The 12,839-nt window shown below is 35.6% G+C and overlaps 1 protein-coding gene across 2 annotated transcripts in view; it reads right to left on the reverse strand.

Annotated features, from left to right (window-relative positions):
• PALLD (palladin, cytoskeletal associated protein) overlaps window positions 1-12,839 on the reverse strand; it is a 205,843-nt gene that overhangs the window by 132,095 nt on the left and 60,909 nt on the right. For both annotated transcript variants that reach the window (XM_064449749.1, XM_064449747.1), the window contains exon 2: window positions 1,158-1,336. In XM_064449749.1, coding sequence (XP_064305819.1) covers window positions 1,158-1,336 — 179 coding nt within the window. The remainder of the gene's footprint in view (window positions 1-1,157; window positions 1,337-12,839) is intronic.

The raw sequence follows: 12,839 nt of genomic DNA on the forward strand, positions 1-12,839 counted from the left end.
AGACCTCAAAAAAGGAATTGTTTTACTCACTGTATCTCTCCACCTAGCTGTTTCTTTTTCCAGTGTTGCTTCTGTTATTATAACTTCACACAGTATTATATATTTGTACTATGTCTGAGTATTTCTGAAATCATGCTTACGACTGTAAAGAAAAGTCTTACTAGAATCCGTGAGATTCAGAGAAGTCTTGGGGATTTTGCTATTATACCCCAATGCAGGATAACAAATTTCTGAGAATAAAAAACATAATGAAAGAAACCCTATGAATGCTCATCTGTCACAATTTAGCTGATTTATAGTGAAAAGTTTATTGCTTTGTTAATCAAAAGCTATTTAATCATTTTGGTATGGTATTATTCAGATTTGTTATGAGTATTTGTTATATTAATTTGTTTTATGCTTTCAAATAACCATTTAAATTAATTTTAGTGAGTTACAAAACTGGTAAAAATACATATTACCAAATTTTTTGAAAGATGCATAAATTAAAATAAAAATCAGTATTCAAGCCTGGAATACAATACTCCACTAAAAAAATAATAATTTTACTCATGGTCAAGTGTTAACTATCCTCAGAGAAAATAATACTTGAATTATACCTAATTTCAAAGCCAAGAAATATTTTGACAATTACTAGCAGTTGCTTCTGGACAAAACCAGTATGGCTGACTTTTACACTGACTTAAAGTCAGTGTACCAAAAATTAAGAATTATAATACATTTACACTTGACTGAAGAAGACTGACTTGGGGCAGCCACTTCTATGTGCACTGGGAGGAAGTTCAGAACTGAGGCAGGGATTACTGCTATCATGAAAATCATTATTGATATCACCAGTCAAATCTTTGATTTACAGAGGGTACTACTTAAAAGCTAACCATATGCCAAAAGTTCTGCTTTTTCCTCCTTTTCCATTCTTTATCTTACTTGTACCCTAAATAAATAGCAATCTAACCACTGATTCTTGGGACATTCCTTGAAATACCTGAATTAATACGACTTGATGTTGAAAATGTGTTGCATTAAAGGGAAGTAGAGGAACACCATAAAAATACCACCAAAGCAATTGTAATCTTAATATACTGAACCAAAAAGTACACTTCAGCTCGGTTATCTTTTCCTGTATGTATCAAATATCTTATTATTTCACCTCTTACCTTCGATGAATATTTCAGCTGATGTACTATCTGAACCAACAGAATTTGAAGCCAGACAAGTATAGCGTCCAGTATCGTCTTCAAAGGCTTCTGCTATAATTAGTGAATGAAGTCCTCCACTTCCAGAACGGATCTGAATGTCAGGGGAATTCTGGAGTTCTTTTCCTTCACAGAACCATCTGCAGCCCACACACATTTAGAAAGCCAAAGAAGAAAAGAACATAAAAGATTGGTTCAGGCTCATCGCACACAAGAAGACATTACACTCTGCCTCAAAAATCTAAATTACTACTGAAAGCAGCACATGGTGCTTTGAAGTGTTTAATGGCATTTGCAAAGAAAAAGCTTGCTGGAATAAACTTTGCTTAAAAGGTAGTGAGAAATTTTTGAATGCTAAGAAAATTGTACACACCTACAATATAAAACTATTCCCTGTCCTGTTTTGGTAGAATTAATGCTTTCTACATATCTTATGTACTAGCTTGCTTTGACCACAGTCTAATCCATTTAAATTTAACTTGCTACTCCCTTCTTCCTAATACTCACTGGTTCTCCACACAGGATATTTGATTTTTGTATATCATGCCCAGTCAAACTAATATAATCCCATAATACAGGCTCCATATTGCTAAACTTTGAAAAGGTTTACTCCTGCCTCAGATCAGGAACAAAAACTGGTTTTCTAGCCCTGGGTTTTTATGTTTGTATATAATACATGTTCTACTACCAAAAAGGCATGCCCCAGTAAAACTGCTGGGTATAGGTACAGGCAAAAGAGACACTTATCTGGGGTGATTTATTGCTAGGCAAAAGCATACCGTATTTTGTTTACATTGGGTCAACCAAGCATTTTCCAGTGCAGGCTGCCCGAAAAGCTAGTCCATGTTTTCAGTCCGCATTGCTGCGATGAACGTACCAGCTCACATCTTTTTTCTGTTTGATTCCCTCCTATCAGCTAGTTCTGTTCTCATAGGCTGCTCCCTGATTTATCTATATCTCTAGAAGCCCAGCAAGTATGAGAAGGGGATAATTCTTTTTTTTTACAGGGGCCACTATGCATTTTTGTGAGGAGTGGTAGATTGGTGAGTCACTAAAGGAAAATCATTAGGGATCAGTCTTCTTTCCGTTCTCAGATTTTCACTATGTCCCAAAACCAAATTTTGCCAAGTCTTTCTGAGCTTGTTATTCCTGCTCCAGTCCTACAAACTCAGTCTGATCTTTACCACTCTTCCTTCCCTTCCTCTCACCCTATAATCCTAGTCTGTGCTTTTCCATATTCTCTCTCTCCTTCCTTTCCCTCTTCTTCCTCTACCCCCCCCCCAAAAATTCAAATATTGCTGTGGTGAGGATAAAGACAAATTCTTGACAGCAAGCTTCAAAAGTCATCTTTCATTCTTTTCCCCCCGTACACTTTTAGTTTCCTACTGTAGTAAGGATTTTTTTTAACAAATATAACCACAGAAATTCATGGACAGTCAATTCAAATTAAAAGATAATGGTATTTTTAAAAAATATTTTAAAGACTTAAAATCTGTCACAAAAAATTTGATATTTTTCCTTTAGTTTGTACAGGTCTATGAGAGAATTTTTGCAGTTACATTCCGGTTATACTTCAGAATAAAATGTTCTTTTTTCCTTACAGATGACTTTCCCCTGTCCCCACAAAACAAAGTAATCCTAAAGAGTTACAGAAACCAACCTATTTAGGAAAAGCATGCAACACTACAGGATGGCAGATACCACAAAATAACAGCCAGTGAGGAGTCTTTAGAAGAAATGAATTGCCTCGCTTACACAGTGCTTTTTTTATTAGTGAAGTACATGTAATTAAAAGAAATAAAAAATGTTACAAAACTTTTTTTCTGAAAATATTAGATTGAAAAACTTGACATTTCATGCTTATTTCAGAATGCAGAGTTACAAAACCTAACAGCTTTACATGTAAGACAACTCCCCTTGATTAACACCTAGAACTGTGGGCAAGCCCTCTGTGTTTATGAACAACAGATATTTTATTCCTGAATGTGAAAAAAAAAAATGTTGATAGTGGCATTAAAGTCACATGCAATTGTCTTCTGTAATTAAAAGACTAATAAGTTCCTTTTCTGTCTTCTGTTGTGCCCAGACAGTACACACAGAAAGTATCATTTTTGGAAGGAACTAACAAACTGCCATTTGTTTACTCAGTAGACCCCTTTGGCCTACTTTTACAACTACTGGGCTTGGAGACAAATCTGTTCTGTCAGCTCGACTGCCAAAATTAACATTTCTCTTCCCTCTCTCCCCCTCCTTTCCTCTCTTGTCACAAGTCCTCCCTTCTCCCGGTGTGAGGACCTCTGCTACTATTTCTGCTTATTAGACCTTCAGAGTCCTAACCTCTGTGCAGCCTTTCCTAAGTTACATTTTAAAGGATATGCACAAGAGAGAGGTTAATTCAATTTCTAGACAATCACAGACAACAGCCTGTAATATGAGGTCCTACTTAACCATTAGTTCTATTTTTCTTTCCTTTCCAGAAACATCCTGCAAAGGAAAACCTCTCCTTCAAGCCTAATTATTTTCTCAGATAGATCCTGTTTTAGTTTCATTCACATTGTATGGCTTTCTACTGTCTCCCGGACTCCATGTTCCCCAAATATTTAACTGTGATAAGCACATGAACCTAAACCAAAAAATCCATTTATACTTTTTTTGGTCAGATGACGTTTAATAAACAGTTTTCTTAGGAGGAGAAGTTCTACACTGTCCCTTGATTCATACATAGATACAGTCAGCCTCAAGTACTGGGAGCTATTCCTCAACACTGGCTAGGGCAGAGATTCATTGCATCACATCAGTGCCATACCACTGAAACAAGTCCTGACCTGCTACATCAGACACTGTCTGCCACAGAGGAAAACACATAAGTAAGCAATTCAATACAAAATTACCTCAGCAATCATTAAGGTGATGTTTGATGAATGGGAAACAGCCCTGGTGTGGGACTGTGGTGTTTATTGTGGAAAGAAGAATTCACCTTCACAATGGCCAAGAGCAGAGCTATTTGACATGAAGAACACTGGAATAGACTTAGGAATATTCTCTTTCTTTTTCTAATTGTATTTTTTTTTCTTTTCTATCTACATGTTGATAAAAGGAGAGGATTAATTAATGTGAATTTCTTTTGGAGATTACATCAAAATTAAGTGAATGAGAAAATACTCAATTGAAATACTTGTCCTGCAATAACCTGCTAGTTGCCAGTTCAGTTCAAGAGAGTTTGTGAATTAAAAAAAGGGACAGCTAATAAAAATAAATCAAGTATTTTTTGCCCAAACACAGACTGAATTTTAGTTTTCCATTGTTTATATAGTATGGGTTACTACAGAGCACAAAACTACTGTCTACAGGCCCCGTCAGCCTTACTGCCACTACACTGGGAGTAGTCAAGGTAAGAGGAGTTTCTGCTCCTAAGGACTGAAAAACACTCAAAGACAAATCTTTGAAGCATACTCTGTTTCTGCAGAGGGATCACCAAAGCAAGTAACAGATCAGTATCAAAGGGAGACTGAGCCAAAGAAACCAGAAGGACTCATGGCTAGACACAGAAAAACAGCCACAAAGCAAGTCTTACAAGAAAATTCCAGCTTTATGCTAACTAGGGCAGCATTAACTCATATCCAATCTTTTCCAGCCTACTTATCCTCTTGGGGATAAGAGGATTACGATCTAGCTGTGAGAAGGCAATAATGCTTCTGGAGAGCCAAAAAAACCCAAACCAAACCAAAACCAAAAGACAGAGAGTACCACAGAGGAACAACTGCACTGCAGATGCTTTGTGAAAAGAGAATTCCCTGTATAGAGAATACTGGTTTAAAAATACATCTATTTCACAGGTTCTGGATCCTGCAAGTACAAAAATTATCTACTCATTTCCCTACCCCATTGTTGTAGGTTCTCAATATTGTATAAAATGTGCAGATAGAAACAAAAGAGGCAGAGAGACCAACAAAAGGTTTTGCATATGTGTGTACATATCGGTCCGCAGACTAAGAACTCAAGGTTCCATCCTGGGTGCATTCCTGCAGGCCATACTAGTGTTCATGAAAATTTGTAGACGACTCTTCCCTTGAGAGAGAACTGTAGTGATGTCAGGTAAAGGCTGGCAAGAAAATAAAGAAAAAGGAATATACATTTTATGTAACTGGAATATTTTATTAGTCATTATGTATCTTGCCGACTTTCATATTATACTGAACTTCTCTGTTCTTTCCTACTTTCTTCTTCATTCTCTTTCCTCCAGTTCTTTTCCTGCCTGCATTTCCACTGTACCACTCTTTGCCTTGCCTTTTCTCCAACTACATGTAGTTTTCACCTACATTGTATCTACTGTATGTTAAGACAATAGCAATTAAGTCTTTAATGCAGAGCCTGAAACATAATCACTAGACTAGAAAGTCTGTTCTCCAAGGAAGCAAACCAGAGGTATTTTAGTAGCAGGGGAACAATGGTTAAGATACTCAATTTCACGTTTCAAAGCCTACTTTGCTGGCTACATTATTGTATGACAGCAAAACTAGAACAATAACAAAAAAGGACGGACAGTCAGATGCCAGGTGAGCAGCCATTCACACACACTGACATCAAGTAGCAATTCACACAATATGACTTTCTTTTTCCCTCTTCTTTCCTTTATGCTCTCACAACCCACCGTGCATGGAAATACATACTAGCACATGTGTCTGGGATTTTTAATGACTGTGAACAAAATATAAACAGAGTTGAACAGTACACTGACTGAGTAAGCACCAGGGCCTTAAGAAAAACAGTTCAAGGTTCTCTCTAATGCATAATCCTGCTGGAACTTGTGTTTTTTGAGAGTCACTGAGGAATAGAGAGGTTTTCCTTTCTGCACACTCTTAAAAGTTAATTTAAAATGGCAGCTGAAGTGAAACTTTAAGATATAGCCTTAGGGAAGAATTATAATAGGGAACTCTGACCACTACAAAAAGTGCAGAGAGATAAGTTGTAAATTAAAAAGTAATTTTATCCTTAGTGGTGTTAAGTATGTCCAGCAAGAAAAGTTAAAATGACATACTCCGACGTTCCTGCACTGGCAGAGTCAGCGTTTCCATCACAATGGTGTGTAACTTCCATTTTGTTTTTTCTCCATTCAAGTTAAGCAGTCCAACACTTCTAGACTGTAAAGCGTTACTACTTAAAGAACTTAACTTGATTTTTAAAAGAAATCAACTTCACTGTATAAGATTTAGAGTACACTGCAGTAATCAGCTTATTCAGATGCTTATGTTCTTTGCGAACTGCTCAATATTTGTGCAACTTGCAATGTAATATTTTCATACCTTATATACATCTTTATTATTTGTGTAAGCAATTAATAAAATAGTTACCAATAACAACATACATATTTTAAATACTTAAAATTTGTAATCTTAAAAGAAAATGAAGATCTGAATATAGATGCTGGTGCTTTGCCTGAACCTCCAGTTAAGCAATTAGAAAACGGCTCTATATAATGAAAACTGCAGAAACCAATTTTATAATAAAAATCGTGTTACATTATAAACAGTATACATTATAAACTTATTCAGAATTTAACTGATTCTTCAGGTGTTGCACAGTGTTTTCCAAGCTCTCACAAATTTCAATGAGGACTTCACACCCAGATGAGTAATTTGCATGATTAGGTATTTGGAGGCCAAAACTGCCTTCTCAAATTGTAAAAAAAAGGCAAAAGAATACATAAATGGCTGTATTTTCAAGACACGCATCACCATTTCAGCCTGCCTTTTCCTACAAGCTAATTCTGCTCCCTCTGAAGTCAAGCTTTGCATCATGCTCTGTGCAAGGATGTGATCAGATGAGCCATGGGCTACAAAGCTTCCAAGAAAGTGAGCAATGGCCTCTGTCGCTGTTTGCAGGCTGCAGGAACATCAAAGATCATTTTTTTTAACTTATTCCTGCCATTAGGGAAATTCCTTCCCTACATTCTTGTGCAGATTTCCCAAGTCTGTTCACTTTACCTGCGGGACAAGGATTCTGCTCTGCTTCAGTATTTCAGCTGGGGAAACAAACTGAAAGTTAGCTTGAGCTTTTGACAGCTCCAGACAAGATATTCAGAGTTACAGCAGAGATCCTGCCTCTGGGTACTGCAATGTTCTATAGCCTTACAGAGCTGTGTACAGTTAATTACGAAAGAAAAACAGTATTGCCACACTTGATTAAAAACTAATTGTTCCATCTTTAAAATCACAGGATTAGCTTAAAAGTTCTTAAAATTCTTTTGAGATTGTATCTTGTATCTGCCTTCACAATTATTGGCCTCACTTTATAGCTTTTAAGTACAGAGGCTTTTAAAAAATACAGCTTTTAATTACCTGAATGATAGAGATATTCACATAAAAAATCACAAAACTGATGCTAGAAAGTATGAAAATTGAACACAACACTGAGCAAAGAAAAGATTTATAATTGTCTAACTTGCCATACACCAAATCCTCTAGAGAACACTACTTTTACTTCTTAGATTAAGAGAATTTTAAATAATTTGCTTGATAGTTACCATTGCTTAGTTTGCATTTCCCTGGCATTGGTTTAATGCGTGCCACTGATTTAAACTCTGCTATGGTTATTCTTAGGCACAGCAAGAATTTTTGCCACAAAATGTATTTTTCTGAAGTCAGCAAACTTGCTGAAATTTACTCCTACTACAAATTTACCACTGAGGCAACTACCTACTATTTCCTAGGGCCCTTCTGCTTTACCTCAGATTTTTGTTATAAACTATTTTTAATGGAGCACCCTAGTCAAAACAATTGTGCATGTTATAATATGAGCTGACTACATCTCCTGGTAATTTGCCACTGAATTAAAGGTGCACAACAAATTTGACCTGAAATAGAAATATTTTTTTTAAAAGGAATGCTTACAGCTCTGTTTAGATTGGGGTTGTTTTTTTGGTGTTGGTTTTTTTTTTTTTTTTTTTTGAGAGAGAGAGAGTCTTAAAGATGTGGCCTTGGTGTGGGACAAGCGTAACCAGTAATGTAAATAAATATATTCATTTTTTTTCTATTTTACATGTATTGTAATCTGACTATGCATTATGGAAGATTATGGAGAAGAATGAGCTAATAAAGCAAAACCATTCTAATTTAGTGAAATTTCATTGTTATAAATTGCACATCTCTGTGTTAATCCTGCATTCTTACAAAAGTCTATAAGATATGCATGATGTGATGTAGTAATGAAGCATCTGGATGTAAAGGAAAAGATGGTGCATTTTAAAGAATAAAACTGAATTATATTCTATGTCTATAAAGAAGTTTAATGCTAATATTTTCTTTATAGAAACCAGAGATAATCTATCATATAGAAAAGAGGTGCTGTATGACTTATTTGGATATGTAATCCAAATCTATTTATTTGTGATTAATAAACATCTCTCTTATAACAGGCTGTGCAGGATGTTAAGGTAATGTTCACTACCGGCCACTCACTTCCCGCAGGAGTAACTTTTTTAAAAACTAGGTATGTTCACTAATTTTTTAGAACTCTGATTATAAGAAAACTATCTAAATACTTAATAGAAGAACAATGAAAAGCATCTAGCAACTTTCTTGTTGAACTGGCTTCAAAGCCTTATAGGTACATTCATGACACACAGCAGGGAAGTGACTCCTGTTGATGGTACTGTGGTGTTGGGGCAGATGACATTTTACAAATGCATGCAATGGTATCCAAATGAAATACTACATTTCAGGTAATCCCGTTTCATCATGCAGAACAAAGCCATCTGTGCAGCTGTATTTATTCAGTAATAACAGCAAGGAGATCATATTTCTTTAACTGGCCAAAGAAGCAGTCAATATTAAAAATCTGTATGTTTTCTTTTCTAACCAGAATAAACAAATATCTTATGCTTATTAAAAAAATATTGCTTATGTTACAGTCAACCTTCATATATGAAATAACAGAATGCTGAACTGTATGCTGAATAACTTATTTTCCATTTCTGAAGTCCAATCTTTAAACCCTACCTCATATCCTATTTTGACTTATCTTTTCCCTTGGCCCCAAAAGATTTATCTTTTTTCCTTACCTCTGTCCATCACCAGAACACAGAGTACCTTATTACTCTTGATCCTAACTGCATGTTTTCTGAAGACAAAAGCATTGACCAGGTGTAGGTGTAACCCATGGATTTCACAGTTTCAGAAACCTTACAAAGAACTTTCTTTTCTGTATTTGGGCACAAGCCCACACTATAAATGTGTCACTTTCAGAAGCAGCAATTTAACTGAGAAATAGATGTATCTAGATAATTCAGTTTATTCTGTATATGGTCAATCATCACATCAAGAAAGAGAAAGTACTGTGCAATTTAAGGACCAGTTATGTAGTGCAAACTGCAAACTACCTTTTACAACAAGCATGCTGATTATTTGCCACATATACTGCTAGTTATTTAAAAAATAACAATGCCTTCTCATTTCATTGAGTAACTTCTATAACTAGTGAATTTGGCCATATGTAAATTTACTAATTATTTGTCTATTTTCATACATGTACATAAAAAGTATTAATAAAAAACCCAGTAATAACTTATATGCAATTTAAGATACTAAGGTTTCCATACTTTTATCTGTAAGACATTTCTGAGGGTGGTTGGACTCATTAGCTATGTGGAACTGTACTGCAGGTTAATTCAATGAGATTCTTCATAGCAGTAAGTTTCTTCAGAAAATTCAGAAATCTTATTGCAGAACAAGTGATTCACAATATCTAATGTAACAATTTCCCTACATCATCTCTTCTTGGACAGTTTATTCACACTTTACTATTTTCTCAAGAATTATTTTGTACCTGACATCTTCAAGTCTACAGGAGGATATTTTATATAATCTTCTAGTTGACTAAGCTTGAGTTCCTGGCACATATATCAGTACTGCTGCCACTTACAACTCAACTACGTATCTGAGATACATCTCCTAAAGTGGCTTTTGAGATGAAGTGCAGTCTGTGCAAAGATGGCTAGATCTTCTTAGAGGTGCCTAAGAAATAACTCTGCTGTGTCAGAGGTTAGCCAGACTGAACAAGGATAAACCAGAATAATCAAAGGGAAAACTACTACTCTTCTCAAAAGTCAGAGTAGGCACCTTCTGGCACAACTGAAAAGTAAAAAAACTCTTCGCTCCACTACAATTACAAATCTGTATTTCAGTAATGAAAGCAATCACTCAACAACTTGGATGGCTGCGCTTGGTAATAGGTCATTTTTTCAAGCTCTTGTTACATGTCAAAATCGAAATAAATTTCCTACAGAACAAAGCCAATACTGCCTTATAACAAAATACCTTCAATTTCAGAAGGCTAAGCTGTTAAAGGTCAAGACTGAAAAATCTCTTCCCTTAATTTAAAATTATTTTCCTTAGTTATAAGACCCCAAAATTATAAAAGCCTGCAAATATCAGGGAAAAAAAGAGATTGGATTGGAAATAGCAGCAAGCGGCAATAACCCAACAGTTATGTATGTATTTTTTTAAATATATGTTATATATATAAATATGTTTTCTCAGTATCATTTAACACATGATATGGCAAAATAATTTAATAGTTGCAAATTCCCACTTGTTCTTAACCCCCAGATTATGCGACTTCGGTTTGGAAAATGGTTGCTTGTTTAATAAATACAGTAGTAAACCCATCTGTAACCTCTCTGGGTTTCAGAGTTTAAAAAAAAAAAAATATGAAAAAATCACAGCCCAACACCCATGAATACTAATGTATCATAATGTGATCTGCAATTTGCAAAATTATTTAAAATGCATTAAAAAGGAAAATTCTTTGGCCTTCTGACATATTTTGAATCCAGTTCTCCACAATGAGTTAAAACAAAAACAAAACAAAAGCCAAGAATCAGGACAGTAGACACAGAAAAACAATGTTCATACAGTAGTCTTGTGGTACATTTACCTGTATTTCAGAAGACTTTACGCTAAAATAAGCAGGTGCTATGAGCAGTTAGAGGAAGAATGAAGCAAAGTACAAGTTCAAATGAAAACAGGCAGAGTATGTACAGCTAATGCACATTCGTTTCATTCCTTAACACTCCATGCAACTTCCTCATTTTGTCTTTTTACGTTTCATATTTTGCTGGAAGATTTTTTTTTCTTTTGAAATATCTTATACAGTTTGATCTCCACTGCAATATAGGCAATAGCTTGCCTCCAGTGCCAATAAACATGGAAGCTGCTACCATGTATCAAAGCACAAAGACGGAACAGTTTATAAATGTGAAGAATGAGGAACAGCAGCATAAAAACCTTGACAATAGCTGACTCTGCAGTTTTGTCCCTAATATTATTGTAGATGTTTTCATTTTTTTTTAAAATGTAATTCAGGTTTAAATGATTACCAGGTATAACCTTTCATTTTCCACACTATTAGAGTTTTATACTCTCAGAGGTTTATCACAGAACTGTGAAACACTCTATACGGAATTCATCACTGAACACAGAAAAAAAACCCTGCACCTAAAACACACACTTCGCATTTAACTAGGTACTACATAGGAGCCCCTATAGTTTTAGGGCATGAAATGCCAGACAGTGAGCAATAATTTCTTTCTTTCTGACAGGTAATTTAATTGACTGGTTTTGTACAACTTCCTTATTGGGCCTGGAACATCTTACCCTGAAGTCAAAGTGTGGTAGACATTATCTACATTTCAGATTGTTCCACTAATTCATTTGTCAGTAAGTCAAGCAGACCCCTTTCTGCTTGTGTCTGTAGTTGTGCCAGCAGAAACTGATTTATTTGCTGTTTTGTTTCATGCAAAGATTATCATCTCTTTCCAAAAAATCAGAATATTAGACTTCCAAAGTAGAGATGCTGCTCCGTATTTTTCACCCTGTGGCTAAGGGAACCCTTTGCCACACATGGAAATACATACATGCAAATTTTATCTCCAAAGTGGATTGCAAAGTTAATGCAGGAAACACTGCCTGTTTCATTTTCTGTTGAGTGTCCTCAAATATTTGTTTAAAGGAAGTTACAGAAAGATATCCCATAAATTTTAAAAAGCAGTCTTGAAATGCAACCAGCCCTGTACTGGGAGCCAGTAGCAGCGGAAGCATACAAGAGCAGAGTTACAGTTTAGTGCTTCAGAAGAAACACACATATGGTATTAGAGATAACATTCCTGCTTTCATATGGTTTGTTCTCAGTGTCAGAGTGTGCTGGAAGAGCCAACTAGCACATCATACTATGCCTCAGCCATTTTATTCCACCATTCCCTCACCTCATCCGTTCTTCCCATTCTGTTATGTTAGGCATACCCTCATGTGTATTCTCAGTAAGAACACTCACCGTAATCTTCCAGAGTGTCTAGCACATCGCACTTATCTTACTGAATATAAGCATTGGACTACCACTGGTAACAACAGCCTAGAGAGGATCTAATGGTTCACAACAACAGTTCCCTCTAATCTTCCGTGCACCTCAGCAGTGAACGATCTTGTGCCTGAGGTAGCTGAATAAAAATGTTTGTCTAAAGGATAAGACTTTGAGCACTGAAAGAGTAATTGAACATAAGATAATTAGATACATTTTATTATTGAGAACCAGGGGTTAAGCACTTTGTCCGTCGTCACAAAAGAAAGGTAAAAGCCAGGTCAGAACTCA

The sequence above is a fragment of the Phalacrocorax carbo genome, chromosome 4 (genome assembly GCF_963921805.1).
Source record: "Phalacrocorax carbo chromosome 4, bPhaCar2.1, whole genome shotgun sequence".
Lineage (NCBI taxonomy): Eukaryota > Metazoa > Chordata > Aves > Suliformes > Phalacrocoracidae > Phalacrocorax > Phalacrocorax carbo.